The sequence below is a fragment of the Lissotriton helveticus genome, chromosome 1_1 (assembly GCF_964261635.1).
Source record: "Lissotriton helveticus chromosome 1_1, aLisHel1.1, whole genome shotgun sequence".
NCBI lineage: Eukaryota > Metazoa > Chordata > Amphibia > Caudata > Salamandridae > Lissotriton > Lissotriton helveticus.
In genome coordinates, this window is record NC_136057.1 from 2,143,704,641 (window position 1) to 2,143,725,206 (window position 20,566).

The window sequence follows — 20,566 nt, forward strand, 5'->3', positions numbered from 1 at the left end:
TGGAAAGACTTCTTCGAACAAAAACAAAGTGCAAACACCCGGACCCAACACTAGATGGCGATCTATGCTTAAGAATATGACTCTACAGCTCAGTATGCCAAGAACAGATGCATACTGGGTAAGTACCACTTTCCTTCCACTGTTTTGAAAAGATTTATAAACCTGTAACATACATTTTCATTCCGCTTGCTTGTATTGTCCAACCTACCTTGAAAAGTACCATTTACACTTACCTGTACCAAGCTTGCTTGGTTCTAGAAAAGAAATATAACTAAATATTTTTAATAGTAACACATTGGTCTTAGTTCAGTCTTTGAGTGTATGACATCTTTGCTGCCTGATTGTGTTCAACAAATGCTTAACTGCCCTCTGATAAAGCCGTATTGCTTGCCCACACTACAACAAATAGAGAGTAAGGTGCTAGTTACTTTGACCTCTGCCTACCTTTGGGGTTCCACTGGACTCTGTGCACACTATAGCTCATTTTGGTATAGTATATACAGAGCCAGCTTCCTAATTCTAGAAATCTAGAAATTTGTGGCAGAACAAGTTAATTCTCCTAGACATCAGCACACTGGCATGTTCTGATCTCTAAGGGCTTCACTGGGGTGAGACGGACCTAATGCACAGTGGGTAGGAGTGTGAATGGGGATAGGAGGAAATTCACAAGATGGGGAATATGCAGTCCGTCTTGATCCCAAAAGGCGTTATCGTATGTAAGTAACTTTTTTTCTTTTTTGTTGCACTTCTGTATTCTGCGCAGTAGCCTTAGCCTCTTCCAGCTGTCTGAATGCAGGCTGTGCTTTTAATTAATTTGTTCTTTGCACAGGTCACTTTTTAAAATTTTAGTCACTGACACCCCCTGCCCACATTCCCCTCTAGCTTTTAAGGTCACCTACCCTCAATCAAATTTCTCATCCATTTACTCCTTAGAGGCAATGAGGGCCCTCCCTCAACCCCTCAGTCTGCTTCTCTTCCTCAGTTTTATCATCAGACTCTAACTGGCTGTATAGTGATGTGGAATCAGGCCAATCCCTTCTTATGAATAGCACTAAGTCTTTGTGGCACAGTATCATCCTCCGCCTTTGGGATTAGGACAGGTAAATGTATATTCATAGCATGTGTTGGCTGCAGATACACATGCTATGTCAGTCAATCATCTTTATTCGGCTTAACCAGCCATAAAAGAATACAAAAAGACTTTTAATACCTCTGAAACAGCGACATCTGATTTGGCCAAGGCCAATTAACAATACTCTAACATTATATTCTTTATTGAAATTCATCCGCTGGGCCGAACAAAGTGGCTTTAAGTGTCAATATTCAATAGTTAAGCAGACATTTAAAAATCATCACAAAGATAAAATATGAACCATGTCAATTCCTAAGTTAAGGTGCTTTAATTCAAATCCGTAACCTTAAAATATGCATTTTTCTTTTTATTCAATAAAACACAGAAACCACTTGGTTTCAATTTGTGGTTCCATTGAAATTTCCAGGTGCATTATCTTAACATGCGTCCAGTTTAACCAATATTTAAAAAAACAAATCATAAAAAATACCAAGGTCCTGCGACTCTTAGTATACGGTTAAGTAGACGAGAATGCTCAGGGTGTTATTACTCATATCTTTTTCTGATGGCAAATTATGCTTTTATATAGTTGGCTACCGCAATACAAATGAGGGGTGGCCAGTGAATACAAAATTTTAAAACCATCAGTATATGTTTCTTTAACAATGGTCTTAAAAATGTACTCCTTGGCGTTTTATATAAAGTGCAGAATAGGATAAAGTGTGAAGTACTTTGACTTGTCAAGTTATCACATGGGCAGGTTGAAAGGCTGTTAGCCCAACCACTCTGGGGTGGGAACGCCTGGAGGAAATGCACGTTGCCTGGCGAAATCTGGTTAAATAAAATCTAATCTGCAGATTAGTAGTAAATGTTAAATAATATTGCATTGGGGGGTTGTGGGGTCAGAAGTGCAGGGAAGCAATCTCATCTTGGTGGTGATAACACGTCTACCCTTGAGTGTAAAGCCTCTTTGATGGCACCTTTGGCATTCAAAGGGATGCTTTCAGGGCTATCATAGAACTGCCCCAGTCCAATTTCATAAAATGTATCTTTCTCAAAACGAAGCCATGGTATTTTTAGTGCATTGGCCAAGTTTTGACAATCTTTTATTATTTCTCGAGAGAATATGAGTTTGTCAGATAACCACATTTTCGCCCATAGGAATAAAGGGGCACACAATGTGCATTCTTCTATATGTTCTATCCCCAAATCATCATGACATAGGTGGTTAGGGGAGCTGTTAGGCATCATCAAAAGCCTTTTTGTGAATTTATTTTTTACGACTTGTAACTGGCGACTATTGTGATGGCCCCACACCCCAGCGCCTTATGTTGCAATCGAGAGGCATTTTGCTTTGTAAATGATAATTATTTCCCTCAGACATATGGCCTAATTTGCATACAAAGCGACATAGCAAGAGCCCACCACACAACTAGGGCTGTAGAGGGGCTGTCACTAATGGGTCCCAACTCAGCTTGTTATTAAACAGATTCCCCAAGTACATAAAATTCTCAACCTTTTCTATTCTTGTTTCCCGTGCTACAAAAGTCTTGATCTTTGTGTTCTTTGGGCCGCATACCATAATATAAGATTTAATAAAATTTACTTTGAGATCAAGTGACCCCATAAAATCAATAAAAGTATCCAGGGAGGTCTGAAGGCCATTCGCTGTCGTAGACATTAGCACAGTGTTGTCGGCATAAGATAGCACGGGCACGAATTTACTGCCAGTCACATGCTATGCATACTCCTGCCATCTAGTGTTGGGCCCGGACTCAAGTTTTTTTTCTGCGAGGAAGATTTATGATCGGCATCGTGGATCATCTCTCATATCCCGCCAGGCATTTCGCATGTTGAACGCTTTGTTCCTTAGAAAGTTTCGCCACCGAAGTGTTCCAGGAAACTGAAATCGGAACCGAAAACGCTCTCGAGCTGAAGGGAACTAAAACACGCTTTGGAATGGAGGGCCGAAAAACATCATGGATACTCTTAACAGATGAAAATCCATGCCTCTGAGGTTTCAAAACCACAGACTGTTTCAAAAGACACGCCACCGGCTCCAGAGAAACAGAAAACACAAACTGCCAAACCCACTCAGGACCAGGGGGGGGGGGAAGTATTTTAGGGACTGCAGCATTTTATGCAGTAGAAACACAAGGAGGCTGTAAAGAGAAAGGCAGAGGAGGACCACTTTCTTCAGCCTCCACCAAAAATGTTACCACAGGAACACAGAGCCACAAGCCCTATACATTTTAGTTCACCTGTCTCGCCTCAAGACCACTCACCCTCTCCACAAGAAGAGGGAGAAATACAAGACACTGGTTCGCAGGGCACACAAGATACTGATCGCACACCCGACCCATGGAAAGACAATTACTTAGTCCTACTAGATCCAGATATTCAACCACCTGTGCCTGCAAAACCTTCTATGACACTTCTTATTATAATGTCATACAGAGAGCTGCAGAGTATCATAGCCTCTCAATGCATTATACCGAGATTAAAGTGACTCTCGTGGAGACACTATCACTCAGAGTGTACAGTCCAATACTTGCCTGTGATTGTACCCGTTCTTAATGTTTCCAGGAGGTGTTCAAAGACCCAGTCAAATCAAGGGTCCTAACCCCACAAATTGAGAAAAAATAGAGCCTCACCAACCAACCCAATCTACGTTTAAGGGCATTCCCCAGCAGACGCCCTTGTAGTTACCACTGCTAGAAACAGGGCAGCTGAACAAGGTCCTGGAGAGGCACCTCCTCCAGAGAAGGCGAGTAAAAAGATTGACGCAGCTGCAAACGGTGTTTCCACCGGGCACGACAATGATTGGAAAAGTGCCAATTCTGTGCGCCTGCTCTCACATTACAACAGTGAAACCTGGGATGAAATACAGGAGCTTAGGCAACATCTTCCTGAAGAATATAAAAAGCAGGGAGAAGATCTAGTCAACGAGGGTAAAATTGTTCTAAACGCTACCATGAAATGTGACTTAGATGGATCAGACACAGCTGCGAGGGGCATAAACACATCTATCATGTTCAGAAGACCTGCATGGCTAATTATTTCTGGGTACACACCCGAAGTACAGCAACATATTTTAAATGTCGCTTTCGATGGGGAACACCTCTTCAGACTAGCTGTAGGCACTCAACTTGAAAAAATAAAAAAGGACACCAACACAACCAAATCAACTGGTGCCTGACAAACCACATCACAAAACAGCCCTTTCAGAGGTACCAAGGTAGGGGAGCTGCAAAAGCCTCTACTTCAGAAAATAATACCAATCGCGTTCAACAGCAACAATACCACTAGCAGGGGCGTGGTTACTATTGTGGAGTCTACAAAAGTAGTTAAGACAGAAAGAGGCAGCTCAACAAGGGCCACCCCACCACCACCACCACCACCACCACCACAAAACACCAGTCGGTGGAAGGCTACTACAATTCCATCAGTTGTAGCAAAACCTTACATCAGCCCAGAGGGTCTTAGAAAGTTTCAGTCAAGGGTATTGCCTAGAACTATTTCAAGAACCACCAAATATTCCACCCCAAAGGCAGGTCTTAAATCCACAGCATCTACACCTGCTCAAAGAAGACGTAAAGGCATTACTACAAAAAGGGGCCATCTAAATAATCCCACACAAGTATCAAAACAAAGGCGTGTACTCCTTTTATTTTTTAATACCAAAGAAAGATGGAACTCTAAAACTCATTCTGGATCTGCGGAAACTCCGTCTCCTAATACTATCAGAACATTTTCACATGGTCACATTACAATATGATATAACACTACTTCAAACAGACGACTTCATAGCTCGCGACCGAGATGGCCGCGCTTTAGCTCGGCTCCGTTCGCCCGCCTGTATTTTCACATTTATCCTGCTGTTATCCTGCCCCGGGAAGCCCTCTTTGCTGTGTGGTAGTGCTACGACGCCTTGCAGGCACTTACTTCTTGTTCCGGTTGTCCTGGCTGCTGTGGATCCGGTGCGGTGCCCCCGATCGTTTTGGGGAGTCGGAGGCGAACTGGCCTGGATCTTCTTGCTGGCTCCGGGCCGGACGGAGCCTGCGGTGCTGCCCTCCGGGGCGCGGTGGAGGTGGTCGGAAGGCCGTTGTTCGAGTGGGCCGGAGGTCCATCCTGGCTGATTCCCGTGGGGAGGAGGCCTTTGGTGGAGGCGCTGCCTTCCATTGCCGGAGCTCCTCGTTTATCCGGCTTGCTCCCCCTTTGTTCTCCGGCCCGGCCATTTTGATTTTACCGCCCGGACTCGGAGAACGGGACCGGCGGCGTTGGGTGGCCGATGAGGTCCCTTTCTTCTGGTGGCCCCCCTTCCTGCCCGGGGTGCTCTGCCGCTGGTCGGCGCGACTACACTTGCCTTGCCGTCGCCCCGGCGGAGGTTGGCGGCCGCGCGGCCTTGTTGGGCTCTAAAATGGCGACCGACCCCAATTGTCTTGGCCGGGCCTGGACGAGCGCTGGAGGCCCGCCGCTTGGCCCGAGTGACGAATACTGTAAAGGTTTTCCTACACTTAAGGAGGTCCTGGATGCCCTGCTCTCCTGGTGACTCTTGGTGGCCGCGCCTGTCATTACTTCGGAGATGGTTCCTCGCTGCGGGCCTCCCGGGCCCCCACGGCCGGATGTGGCTTTGCCGTTGCGGGGTGCGGCTGGAATTATCCTGGCAGAATTGGCCCCGGCTACGACCGCGTCCGTGGGTGTGCGGAATTTGATGGTGCCTCCTCCTCCGGCTCTACCTCCTTTGCCTCTGGCCCGGGAGCTGGATTTTGCTCGGCCTGACCTTCATGATCTCCCGGTTCCTTGTTGCCGCCGCTTCCCGGCGATCTCTCCTGTGCTGGCCCAGATGGGTCGGTTTCTTTGGACATATCCTTGGACCTGTGCCTGCATCGTTTGTTACACTTCGTGACTTTCCTGGATCTTCCGTGTTGTACTTCACGTGTATTTTCTGGACTGCCGTTGGATTTTCCTGCTGTCAGCCTTCTGTTCTTCGTGGCCTGGTCCTCGCTGGATCGGACTGTTCCCCCTTTGGACAAACAGGGACAGGGCTGATGTGCACTGGCATCTGCGTGCGGTAGTCTTGTACTGGTTTTGGATGGTCAACGTGTCCTGGTATTGTTATGTGTGACTGTTTGGTGCTCTTGGACTGTCACCTGATAATCTTTGGCTTCCCGGGGTCTTGGCCCTTCGACTCAGGCGGGTGGCCGGGTGCGTTTCCTCCTGTTTCCCGGCCCTCCCCCGTGTATGTGTATGTATGTGTCTCCCATCCCGTGTTCCCTTCCCTTGCCCTTCCCGTTTTTTGTCTTCTGTTTCCGACTTCACTTTGCTCTGCTATATTTCGGGTTCTGTTTAGGGCGACAGGCACGCTGCGGGGGGGTAGGCCGTAGCCTTCTGCAGGGGTGCAGGGTGGGCTTAGGGGTGGGTGGGGGGGGTCTGTCTCTATTGGGGGGGTCTTTTTCCCCCCTTATTTCTTCTCTTTTTGTTCTATGGCTCTTGTGTATTCACCTTTTCGGGACTCTGTCTCCTCATGTGTCCCCCTGGGGAGTTTCTGTGGCGTTCGTATTCCGGTGGGTGTCTGATTGTGGCCCGCTGGTTATGTTGGTATCGACTTTTTGGTATATCACTTGCCTGGTCATGTTGTTCTGTCTTGTCTCCGGGGGGTGCGTGATTTGGTGGGAGTCCCTTCTTTTCTCCCCTTTTTCCCTCTTCCCCTTCCTCCTTTATGGGGGTTTCTTTATTTCCGTTGGGGTGCGTATCGTATTGTATTTTGCAATGGGGGCCTGTTTGGTCCTGTCTCCTCAATTTGGGTGGGGGCGATGAAGGGTGAGCGCGGTTTGACGGATGCCATTGTAGCTTCTTTGTAATCCGATTATGTGTATATTCATTGGTAGCTCTGTTAGTATGGCTTTTTGTTTCATCCTGTGTTTATAAAATGGCGGCTTGCCGCGGCCCTTCCCTTTTTGTTTCTTTCACGGCCCATTACTCTTCTGTTCCCCCGCCCCGTATTAGAAAATTAACCTTTTGTTATCCTGTTTTTGCTGATTGCTCGTTGGCTTTTGTGATTTCTCCTGTGCTCCTGGTGTCATATCCTGTGCAGAACCTATTCTTCTTTGCTGCGTTTTTTTTTTTTTACCGTGCGGTAGCCAGCCCGTGGGGTTGTAGGCCCGTATTTGTGAGCTTTCTTTGTACAATAAAGGTTTTAAAAATAAAAAAAAATAAAAATAAAAAACAGACGACTTCATGACGGCACTAGACCTGAAGGGCTCTTACTTCCACATTCAAATCCGTCAAGCAAACACTTTTCTTCCAATTATTTCTGATGGGGGTGTGTTGCAGTGCGAGTGGTTGGCAGTATGTAGTACTGGACTTACTAAAAAAGTATAAGTTACTATAAAAGGGAAAGTGACATCAGAAACCTCTTTAGAAACAAATAACCATGAGACTCATATTAGTAAGTACATTAAGCCTGACCTCTTATGTTGTATATGTGTAATCTTCTCAGCACCATCCACTAATAGCCAGTAGCATCTGAACGGCAGTGTGAGTAAAAATTATATTTTAGATATGGCCTTGTGTGTGAGCATATCCAGCCAGCTAAGCTATGATGTGACTATGCTCCTGCCTGCACAACTCACTGTACCTCCTTCCTTCCACTGTTCCAATTCCAGGAGTCTGGTGTTCACCATGGGAGCACTATGTCCACCCCTTCTTTGAAGTCTTATGCTGGTTGTTTTTCTCTGTGTCCTCTACAGCTGCACCTTCAGCCCAAATCCTCTTGTCTCCTTTTTGTATTGGTCCTGGTCGAATACCCATTTATATAAGCATATTGCCATTTCCATCCATCCAGTGAAGTGAGAAAGTGGTGCTTTCAATTACTGTGAGCTGCACTCCAGCCCATTAAATGTGTTGCTTATTGAGCCACCCCAAATACGAGATAAAATGCAAGTTTACCTTGTTCCAGCTCAAATGTTTAGCGCAATTGCCAGGCCATGTCTGCTCTGAACAGGACAAGCAACCACAGACCAGTTTGTCTTGTTGGCTCGTGTTTAATGGAAAGGCTGCTGCAGCCAGTACTTAACGGGACTGCAAAAATCACTCATGTTAAAGAAAATGTTGCAAAATCTTACATGCTTCCTGTACACTCTTTGTAAAACCCCATTGGCTTGTTAGTGCTTGGTCACATCTTGTTTCTTTGTTTTAGGTTTGGTGAAAATACTGTAGAGTCATCAAATACCTCAGATGTGGAATCCGCTCCTGCTGCCAGTGCAAAGGAGACTACCTCATGCAGCATTCCAAGGTACTACATCAGTACGCTACAGTAACTTTCATTGTTAGTTTGTATTAGTAAGGTGAAAATACAGCTATAGTGTGCAAGGTCATAACTTTCTTACTACCGTCATGATATCTATGATAGTTGCCTGCATAGTAGGGATTTTTGGTTGGTGACTTTTGACATTATAGGGAGTGTTCTTTAAAGCTTACTATCTCCACGCCTCTCCCCATTATCAATTGTCATGTCTGTCAGAAAACCAAACTCTTACATATCTTACAGTTAAGCCTCTGTAGACAAAACAATTGACTTTAGGTCCAGATGTACTAACATTAGGAATAGCGATTTACTAATTACTATTGATAATTTATGAAACTTTGAATTCTAAATTAGCTATTCCTAATGGGTCGCAAATCGGCCTACCTCATAAATGTTTTGAGCTATGTTGCTGTTTGCAACTCACTAGAAATGATTGTCTTGCCTGTTGGGGTCAGCATACCACTGTGTCTGTAATTGCTTTTAAATAAAGCAATTAATTTTTCTTTGAAATACTGCCCGTTTTCCTTAAAGGAAAACAGGATACGTTTCAAAAGAAAATAATTTAACGTTTTAAATTAAGTTGTTAAGAGTAGGTAGTGGTCTGTGGGACCACTGCTGTCCCTTAATTTATTTTTTTATATTCCTAAATAAGTAGGGGTCCTGTAGGAAGCTTGCTATCTATATAGTGCACCAAAACGAGGTACACTGTACAGAGAGTCCAGGCAGCCCTTATTGGTTCACAGACTCTCAAGTAAACAAAACAAATTAACTCTTTTGCAGTAGTATGAACGAGCAGTTTGTTGTACTCCCAGAGGCAATAAATGAGAGACACGCTCAAGAATAAGACACACTAACTCTCCAGCTGCATCCGATCACACCCCTCTGAATCAGCCTATCACACAGAGAGGGAGGTGCATTGGGCGGGGAGCAGACATACCAGCCGGCTACAGCGCGGGAGCGGGCACACTAGGATTGTGCCGCTACCCTGCGGAAAGCTATTTCGGAGTCGTTCTTAAATTGCTTTTCAACTCTTTTAATCATTGTACGAATTTGACTTGTGTATTTTAAAATACCTCATGGCGCGTAAGGAGGAGGCACTAGCTCCCCAGCTGCATCCGATTATACCCCTCTGACTCAGCCTATCACGCTGAGTGAGGGAGAAGCCTTGGCCGGAGAACGGACATATATGACGGCCGCAGCGCGGGAGCGCAGCTGACGTGCCAAAGGCCTGTCTGTGCCCAGGGGCCAGCCACAATGCCCAATTCCTCACATACACCTCAGAGGTACTCAGACAGCACCACTCGGCACAGCATGCACTTTCCCCCGCCACTCACACTAAATTGATCCGTAACGAAATCCTCCAAACGCGGAGATCCTTCCCTGAAGTCTGAAAACCTAGCCCTCTTACTCACCAACCGCAGGGTCCGAATAGCCACAGGCACCCTGCACTGCTAATATACTGTCTAAATACCCGCTCCTTAGTCAAGCACCAGCTTGGCATCTTTCTTCTCCTAGCAGCCGAAAAACCAACTGTCTTCTTAGTGACGGAAGCCTGGTTGACACATGATTCCACCCCTGACATGTTAGCTGCATTACCCAACGACTACTACATGCTCCATGCTAACTGGCCGCCAGGGAAACTGGTCGAGGGAGTTGAAGCCATCATCCATCGACCTTAAATTCACAGCCCTCACCTGTCTTTGTTTCCCGGCAGCAGACAATATTGTAAGTAAATTGGAGTCTGCCTCAGCACATGCCCCTGTTCCCCCACTCACTGAGCGAACAGATTGCCAACTTTGGAATCAATTACGCTAAAATCCTGTTGGTAGGTGACTTTAATTATTGATTCAACGCCTCACTGGGGTCTGCCAAGCTGACAGACCTTCTAACTAACTTAAATTTTGCCCAGCAAGTATCCTCAGCCGCACACTTCAAAGGGCACAAATTGGACCAAGTCTGGACCTACAACCTAATAATGTCTGTAACTGTGATCCTTCCGTGCATATGGTCAGATCATCACGTAATAAAGTTCACTATAAGGAACTACACCACTGGTAAAACCCCTACAACTGAAGGGGAGGAGGGTGGGAGGGGGGGGCAGGAAATGCAATATCCTGGACAAAAAGGAATTCCATGACACTGGTCAGCACAGCCCAAACTCTCGATCCGGATGTCAACATTTTTGAGGCAAAAATTCCAGCTTGGCTACTAGTGGCCAGTAATAAGCATGCCCCTCTCAAAAAAGTAAAAATGCTCGCCGCTCTGATGCTCAGAGATGGTTTTCCCATGAACTAAAACTAAAAACTAAATAAAATTGGCTCTTCGCCAACTGGAGAGGCAGTGGAGACAGAATTATTCTCTAGAAAGGAAACTTCACTGCCTGACAGCACGGCAAGAATATAAAAAGGCCATTTTAACGGCCAAAGCTGCTCACTTCTCCTCCAGAATCCTAAACTCCAACAAGAGTTCTAAGGAAATCTTCTCAATTGTCAATGTCTAATCCAGACAGAATCTTACCCAAGGCTACTCCAACTCAAGCACTTTGCGATTCCTTGAACAAATTATTTCTTAGAAAAGAGCTCCACTATTAAAGCCGGTATTTCTAAACATTTCCCTAATGAGATTCCTTCTGCCATGCTCTGTAATCACTCTACACTTGAATATTTTTCGGCTATTATTACCCATGCCTTCCAAGACCTCTTGTCCAAAGTAAAATCCGGAGCCCCCACGGACTGCTGCCCACCCCTTGCACTTTTGAATGAGTTCCTCTTCCAGGGTTGCGTTACTAAAGCCTTCAAAGAAGCGATCGTGGTTGCCCTGCTGAAAAAACCTGGAGCAGAGCCACAGAGTCTGTCAAATTACCGTCCCATCTCTCTGCTCCCGTACCTGGCTAAAGTACTGGAGGCCCATGTGGCGAGGTGCCTGTCCAACTTAATGGAACAAGCCAACTACCTTGACTCCCATCAAGCTGGATTTCGCCCCACGCACTCCACTGAAACGGTTATACTAGTGGTCTTAGACACTCTATGAGATAAAGCTGACAGAGGTTCCCCTCAGGCTCTTGTGCTACTAGATCTGTCTGCCGCCTTCGACACGGTCGACCCTGATATACTGGCGAACCGTGTCAGGCTGGCTGGCATCCAGGGCGCAGCCTTTAGCTGGATTAGCTCCTTCCTAGAAGATCTCTCACAGGCAGTCCGCACAGCCCAGTTTACGGCACCTAAGCGTAGAACAACTTTTGGGGTCCTGCAAGGATCCTCACTATCCCCCCACTTGTTCAACATTTACCTTCTCCCTCCGATTCAGTCCCTGAAGGAAAGGAGCGTGACTACCTTTTAATTACGCCAATGACCTACAACTGATGTTTACCATCAACAACTCGCCAAAATCAGTCTCCGAATTTCAGGCTACCATGTTGTACATCCGCCACTGGATGGACCGTAACCGTTTGAAGCTTAATCCAGGCAAGACTGAGTTAGTCCTGACAGGGGGCAGTCACAATTTCTGGGGCCCATACTATTCTCAGACGGAGCTCGGATCTCCCTCCACCCCCTCCTTCTCTGCCAAAACCCTTGGTGTCACTCTAAATAATGACCTCTCACTAAGAACGCAAGATGGATCGGTGATCTCGACCTGCTTCTTTCAGCTGAGAAAGATTAGAAAAGATCCGTTGATTACTCACACAAGGAGCTTTGATACAGGTTGTGATAGCCACGGTGCTGTCGCACTTGGACTATGCGAACTCCGTCTACCTGGGCATACCACTCTTACTCACCAAGCGGCTACAGATGGTTCCGAACCAAGCGGCCAGACTGATTCATCGGCAACCTAGGTGGCAATCTGCCTCCCCTCTCTTAAGGAAATTACATTGGTTTCCCATTCCTCAACGCGGCGCTTTTAAAACAGGCTGCTTGAGCTTCAAATCTCTATACGGCCGTAGCCCCAAATTTATAAACTATCTGATATTAAAGTACACTTCCTCACGCAACCTACGCTCAGCTCATCTTCTGCTGTTGACCACCCCCACCTTTAAGCTAAAACATCAGGGAGTGTGCAGGTTCGCCTCTCTGGCTCCAAGACTAAAATTCCTTCCCCTTGAGATACGGTCATGCACTGACCTATTGAGCTTCAGGAAAACTCTCAAAACATGGCTGTTTGTGCAAGCTTATGAATAATCGCTCCACTGGACGCAGCTAATCCTTAACCCAGCGCTATGAAACCAACCGGTGTAAGTGCGCTTTACAAATTCTTTATAACATAACATAACCTAAATCTAAGCCAGGGAGTAATGCCTTTTCTTAATATTTCACTGACCTGTTGTGGGCAGTTAAATACAATTGTTCAATTTGAGATGCACATTCCAAATCTGCACATCTGTCATAAATGTACTGTGCCTTACTCCGAAAAAATGTATACCACTATAAGGTTGTAAAGTCTCTTTATCCACTGTATATTGAGCATTGTTTAGAGAATGAATCCGATACCAATTTTGAAACATAACACATTTGTATATAAATTTCAACAGCAAGAACTTCGGGATCAACTAAATACTTTTCAAGAAATTGATTGTTACAGTTAATTAAAATGTTCACTGAAATGCGTCTTTACGCAGCAATGTTTTCCTATGGGGGAAAAAGGCATATACTACTTACAGTTCTTTGCAATAGGTTTCAGGGGGTCCCCTTCAGGCCTTAAGATAATGGGGGCCAAGGTCCAAAGAACCACCAGCAGTTAGTCTCCACCTGCCCTAGAGCGAATGGGTGCAGAGGTGCTGGTCCGGTTGGTAGCTGTGCCCGCTATACCAAAGGAGAGAATGGGGGGCACCTAGAAACAGGCTGCAGAGGGGGACTTGGTGACAATCCCCGCCCCCTCCCAATTTGGCGGGGGGGGATGAAGGGAGTTGGGGGGAGGATGGCTTGGTTCGTGAGGGCCCTGGGGCGCTAGGAGGCACAATCCGTTTTGGGAAACCCGAGCTGCCGTGCCCTGGTGCAGAGTGGTTAGGTCGACAGGGCACTCACGGTTGTCGGTCTCCCCGGTTGTGGCAACAAAAACAGGATGGCTGGGCCACTCCCGAAGTGGGTCTCTGTAGGTGCTGACGTCCCTCTACGGCTTCTCGATCTTTGAGATGTTGGAGTCCAGATTGGACTCAAGCAGGCTTTGGTTGCTGCAAGTGGTCAGGTACCCCGGTTATTGGTGCTGTGCGGCTCCGGTTGGTTTTGACATTTTCTCACTTGGTCGGGAGACAGATCTGACCTTCTGGAGCACGGAGATCGCTTCCTGGGCCACTGCTGCATTGGTGGAACTGGTGGGGCAGCAGAACGGTAGACTGGATTTTGCTGGGCATTAGAGCGCTTTATAAAACCAATTAACATAACCGAGCACATAGAAGACTGCCATTGCAGGCTGTGTGTTGTGGTGCAGACAAAAGTGAAAACACTACATGTCACTCATCCCTGTGTGCCATGTGCCCTAACACTGCATGTGATATTTGTACTTCACCCCTACAGCAGGCCCGACAGCCCTAAAGCAGAGTACTGAATATTACATGTGAGGGCATAACTGAATGAGCAGTTATGTCCCTGTGCTGGTCAGTCCTATTACAGCCCCTGCAAGTAGACTGGGAACCCATTTTTAAAACATGCTGGACACTGGTGAAAATGAGATCGCCAGCTACATGATAGCTTTACTGAAGATAAGGATGTTTGGTATCCAGTATCTCGTATTGATAAACCCACACTGCTTCCAGTGATGGATTTACCGATAAAGTCACCAAATGCCCCCTGAAGACTTACCAGCCTCTGGTGTGCTTGCTGACCAGTTTATGCTAGCCTACAACCAGAGACACTGTTCAGACCTCCTAGGGTGGGAGCCTCTGCTCCCAGGAGCCCCAGAACAAAAGCCTGCATAGTAAGAGCGTGTAACATCCCCTTCCACAGAATGACCTGCTGATTAGCCTTCCTTGGGCGGCAAGCCTCAAAGGGTTACCACCTTTGAAATGCGAATCTGGCTCTCCCTCACAGGAGAGGAAACCGGCCCCTTTATCCAGCTGACAAAGATGATGGTGTTGGTTGCAACGATCGATGCCACACCACTTTCTTCTTACATCGCCATTTCAGCACCGCTCTGAGTTGGGCACAGTATCGGTAATGCCATCTAACTAGGATACCCTCTCTCCGCTCTCTGCAGTGCATCCTCCTGGTTTTCCTTCGGAGGAGTGTGGTATGGGAGAAGATGGTGCACAGTTTGGGTCCATGTACCCCATGGTTGACACTATCCAGCCTCACCTGCAGGTCAGCTGGCTATCTCTGTTGGGTGAAGCCAGTGGCTTAGAGTCTTCCCCGGTCCCGAGATCCTGAATCTCTTCCACATGTCCCTTCGGTCAGAGATTCCAATGACTGGACAATTTTGGCAGGCATATTTTTCCTCCACCAGTGCTACTCTGTGTTCTATCAGTATATCTTGCGTTTTTGGACGCTTTACCCATATGTTTTGGGATTCCTTGGCAGTTGTCATCCGGGACGACCATGCCCAGTTAAGTCGAGATGGGCAAAAACCGCTCTATGGCTTTTTTGCTGTGGTATGGATACCACTGATTCAGTGGGTCGAGCCATCGATGCACATGGCTTTGTGCCTCTGGTTTTTCAGAGGGTGTTCAAGCCACTTGATATGCCTTTTGATGGCGTCCGTCTTTTCGGTGTACAGGCTGACCCAGCCTTGCAACGATATTGAGTAAGTCGAGGTGGAGCAAAATTTTAACTCTACCATTTGCTTCCATAGTCTCCGGTACTAGTGTTCTACTGGGAGCTGTCCCATTTTGTATTTACGTCTGTGCCATTCCGGGGCAGGTACCCATTAGCTTTCTTGTCAAGTCCCCTTTATATCTATGGGTCACAGCCTTTGGGGTGTTCCTGCCCACTGCAGTTTCTTTTCTTTTTATGTCAATGACATGATGTGTATCCCACAATCTGGGACGTATATTGTTTTCTTGACCCATGTATGCCTATTCTTACAGGCTTCTTTCTGCTGGCTAATTTTCTATCGCAGATCTTGTGCTCTAGTGGGTATTTTACTTGCATTGTGCAGATGCACTGCGGCCATACTCCCTGTTCTGCAGGGACCATCTTCTGTAGGCCTTATTGAGATCTGTTGTAGTACTTAGTATCACTTAAAGGGACTTCGGTTGTGTGCCTCTAAAATGTAACGGTTGTGTATTTGCCTTGCACGAGCTCCCAATACAGCCATCAGAGGGGTTGTCCCTCATCCTCATAGCGCCTGTCTTTTCTACTGGGCATCTTTTCTTCCTTAGCGGAAGCAGTGCTCTAGGGGCGTACTCCTTGCTCTGGGTGGCTTTCCTCTGTGGCCTGCGACAACATTTCCACTTCGGTCTTTTATTGGTGCGTTTGCACTTTTTTTTCTCCTATTGTTATACATTGCCATGAGTCTCTTCTCCAGAGGGGCCATTGCGCCTGAACCCGCCTTAATTATGGAGGCGTCTGCCGTGTCGCAGAACTCCTCTGTGACTGAGAAGTATTCAACGTCCTCCTCATAATATTCCCCATACTCCTCCATGGGTTCTGTGAGGTCATATACCTGGTCTGTAAGTATACATATGGGATGGTGGCCACCCACCTGGTAAGAGGGAATCCGATTATGTGGGAGGGGGGCCATTAGCGTACAGGAGCCTGCACCAGCCCTTGTGAGGTCTTTAATAAAGGAAGCCTATAGCCAGCCCCAGATCTTGGCAGGTGTAGGAGATTGGCAGGCAATAGGCCTTGAAGGCCTGAATAGGATATGTCTAAATGTATGGGTATGGCCCAAGAATGTAGGCTCCGATTCCTCGTAAGGCCCCAACAGTGGGTGTGGGCCAGGCAGACAACTCGCCCGTATGCTAATAAAATGGGCACAATACAGTTGGCAATGGCAGCCTTGGCAATAACTGCCTCATGCAGGGGTCATTGCTCCTGAAGTGTCGTACCCCGTAGGGTGGTAAAGCTCCAGGCTAGCGAGGCACTCAGCTCGATATTGCTCTCAACGATGTCTGAAACTGACGCGTGCTCCGCTTCGCGACACAGGGAGTGCCCTAATCAAGACGAAGGAAAGCCCTATAGCGGTTCGCGGACCACCACACACCTGACCTAGAAGCCCTCAGATGAGGGAAATAAAATTCTCAACGAGGTGCGAGCACCTCTAACAAATCTGAAAAGGCAAAGACTCGCAATCCATAATAATTGAAAGAGTCCCAATACTCAATTGATATGGCTGCTTGCACCGAAGAAAGAGGGAAGTAGATAAAGGACAACACCGTTTACATATTTGAAAACTTCATTGTTCCCTGGGGTGTGAAGTTTTTTTTCTTTTCTTATTATTGTTAAGTTTAATATGGCTGCTATTTTATTAAATGAAGAGAGAAGAGCATAATCATCGCCTCCTGCCATAGAATGCCTATTTAGTGATCTGTACTTAAAGCATGCAATCTAAAATCTCATGCACTGCAAGTTTGACTCACTCGCTTTACTGTAGCCTTGCTGTTCCCCAATTGGGATATTAGTCCTGCTACTTGGGGCGGAGGAGCATCCCCCCAGTAGTTGCACAGGCCGCAGGGGTTGCATGCCTCCTGTCATACCTACTTGCATGCCTGTGCTCTTCCGGCTTGTCTGGCATACAATAGACTTATTCTGTGCCAATACCTTTCAAGATGATGTATGACTCCCATTTTAAGTTTCTTGAAACTTTTCTACCTGCTATCTGTCACCTTAGAAGGGTTAGGAGATATTCAAGCATTCTACTCTAATGGCTTGTTCATCATAATGAACTCTGAAAGGTTGTGCTGCAAACGGACTTAACATTCATGCCAAAGGTGGTCAGAGTTTAGTCTCGATTAGATGGTGCCTGTACTTGTATTTTTTAAGACCCCTGTATCTAAAAATAGAGAAAGCGTTGAAACCCTGGATGTCAATCGGGCTCTCGCATACTCCTTTGACAGGAATAGTACATTTCAGTCTCAGATTTTGGCGAGTATAGATGCTACTGGAAGTACAGTTTAACATGAGCTCACTTGACTGTTCTGGGACTTGCTTAAAGATAATAAATGTTCCATGTGTTTTTTCTTTACTGTGAAAAGATGGTGGTTACTTTTTTCCTGGGACTTTTCATATCTCAAGAGCTTTTGCTAATGTGGGCGTTGAGAGATGGCATCTGCCTTTACAGCAGTCACCTGCCAAGTATGCTAAATATGCAGGTGCTTAATTTGATCTAATGGACTGATGCTGGCCAAGGGTGGGAATTCCACAGCAAGATTGAGGAAAGGAGATCTTCAGAAGTGTGCTGCATGAGCATTTTGGATAAACCGAATATACTCTTCCTTTTTGGGGATACATTCCTCCTGTCGTAGTCACCCCTTGTCTTTTCCCGTTTGCTACTAAATACATTTAGAATCTATAATCATATCATAGAGCTATCCTAAACTCAGAGTGATTATAGGAGTAGTGTGGAGTGCATGTTACTAATTGTATCATCTTTGGTGAAGGTCATTATTCCTTCTGTTTTATGATCTAGTGACCTTCCTCGCTCTCTAGCCTCACATAAGCTATGTGGTGGCCAGAGAGAAGAAACCTAAGGGCTCATTGAGCAGGCCATTTTTTTAGGGGGAAAGGTTTAGACAGTATGAGATGGGTTGTTGGTGTGCTCAGGCCTCTATTGTTTAGGCAAGTACTAAGTCCCTTATTTTACTGTCGAGTTACTTGTATTACATATAAAAGTAGGAACAGATGTCTGAATCATGTGAAGTATGAGTGTCTTGTACAGGTTGATGCAGAGATTATATTTTTTTCACTCAAATTGTGGATGCATTCAGCAGGCATACTGTCAAAATGTTTCTAATCAATTTGGTCAGTTATTCTTGGTCCCTCAAGGAAGTTAGTGGTCGGATGAGAAGAGTAATTGAAGATTCCAGTTATAAAATGGCTGTTTTGTGTATGTGAAAAACGAATTTTACATGCCCAAAAATGTATCTGACCTTGAGTAGGTTCCTGAATTTTTATCTACATTTACAAAATGTATGTTCTTTTGTGTAGCAATTCACTGGATCTAAGAAGAACACGCACTGGAAGAACTTGGTCATCAACCGTGCCGCATTTGAGGAGAAGGAGAGGTCGTCATTCACAAAATGGATTTCAGAATCAGAATGCAGAAAATGAGAGGAATGGGAAGCAAGATTCTCAAATTGATGAGTTTGATGCAAACGCTCTTGTGAACCTGGACCAGGAAGCTCACATGCATCATCTGAAGCATTCCATTACTAATTATTTTGGTGCCGCAGGAAGAATTGCTTGTGGTGAAAAATACCGCGTCCTGGCTCGTCGGCTTACCGTTGATGGGAAAGTGCAGTACCTAGTGGAATGGGAGGGAGCCACTGCTTCCTGACAGCAGCTTTGAGCGATAAGTCATCTTATGTTCTCCAGTCTTTTTTGACAGTTCACCGGCTTCACCTATGATAACACCGTACAGTATATTGCTGTCATTGTTAAAACAATCCGTCAAAGGTTGCTTTTTTAAATCACTAACTGTATCATAATGACACAATCGTCTTACAAAAGATTTGTTTTCACTCAGACTACTCAGTTTATTTTGAAGCATTGATTTTCTGAGGAATGCAGATTGGTCAGTAGTAGTGTCTTTAAAATGCATTTTTAATTTTTAAAGATCCAAATGCTTAGTTGCTCACAGATTTTTTCCCCCCAAAGGTGCAATGTACATAAATGCATATAGAGAACTGTAAGCAACACAAGGTTTTGTGCAAGAAGTGTAAAAAGAAACTATTGTGCTTGTAAATGGCATCAGTTTGTGTCTTTTTAATATATTCTTTACATATATATTTTTATATATAGGAGTATGTGACCTATGCAATTTTTAATGGTGGAACAATTATGGGAAATGGCAGCTCTTCAGGACTCCTTTTTCTTTCAGGTATAGTTGCAGTATTTACACAGCAGCATCGATTCTCAGGCAGTTTGAGGTGCTACTACTTGCTTCAATCCAAGCATTATTAACCATGTGGTGCTAGTGCTTGCTTTTAGCCAAGCATTGTGTAAACCATGTTACAACTTCACTGTTCGACATAAAATATGTTCTATACTGTTTGTAAGGTCTGTGAGTAATTTATACGTGCTTCAGATTACCAGTAAATAGTCTATGCAGACTGTTCCAACACTTATGGCACATAATGGACTCTGTTGAACAGTGTATTAGTCAACTGGTTATTCCTAATTTACCTCATATTTTTAGGCAGATTTTAATAATGTTTATAAAACTGGTCGTACATTTCTCCTGTAGATTAAAGAATGCAGCATACTGCTGAATCTGTATCTTGATTTCTCACAATGATTGTCAGATTTGTAAGTTGTAGTGTGACTGGTTTATTTGATTGTACATGGGTCACCCGCGTCTTTCTAATCGATTACATATTGCTATTACCAGTTACCTCTGCAGGTATCTAAAGAAATCAAGGGTTTCAATTGATATTTTTTGTAATTCTTTTTACGTTTTAGATCTATTGTTGTCTCCTGCTGATTTTATTATATGATGTTGCCCAAAGAATAAATGGAAAACTGTTTATTTTAGTAATGGAGGTTTTTTTTGACACCCTTCTGGGTACCTATTTTGTTTCACACGAATGATAAGTAAATAGTACTTCTAATTATTTATAAGATGTCTGTTGATGTAGGAAGTACTTACTTATACTGTAAATTCAGAGTTTACCTTTAGGCACCATATAGTTAAGTAGGTTTGTATATTTTTTTATGTACATAGCAGGAAGCTGTGGTATTCTCATGCATCAGTTGGGTTGAATTATGATGTACAGAACTGCCTAAATACAAATGATCCATCTGGAATCCTACTTTAAAGACTGATTTACAGCCTGTCTAGTTTCATTTAGACCTTTGTAAATTTCAGGTTGCATCGTAACTGCAATACTTGATCATGCTTATTTTGTTGTATATCTTTGTGTATTAATGGAAAATGTGTCCCATTTCAGATAAATACGTGGGGTGTTACATTTCTCTCAAATTACTGTTCACCATCATGGGATCTTCACCATCAATATCTTAACCACAAGGATTTTACCACAAACCCTATGAGCAAGTAACAATTTAAATATCACTAAAACATTAAAAATAAATAAAAGC

General features: G+C 45.0%; 1 protein-coding gene across 2 annotated transcripts in view; it reads left to right on the forward strand.

Annotated features, from left to right (window-relative positions):
* MTF2 (metal response element binding transcription factor 2) overlaps positions 1–19,999 on the forward strand; it is a 421,361-nt gene extending 401,362 nt beyond the window's left edge. For both annotated transcript variants that reach the window (XM_078646339.1, XM_078646340.1), the window contains 2 exons: positions 8,274–8,369; positions 18,455–19,999. In XM_078646339.1, the coding sequence (XP_078502465.1) occupies positions 8,274–8,369; positions 18,455–18,803 (445 nt within the window). In that variant the 3' untranslated portion in view covers positions 18,804–19,999. The remainder of the gene's footprint in view (positions 1–8,273; positions 8,370–18,454) is intronic.
* Positions 20,000–20,566: the final 567 nt, after the last annotated feature.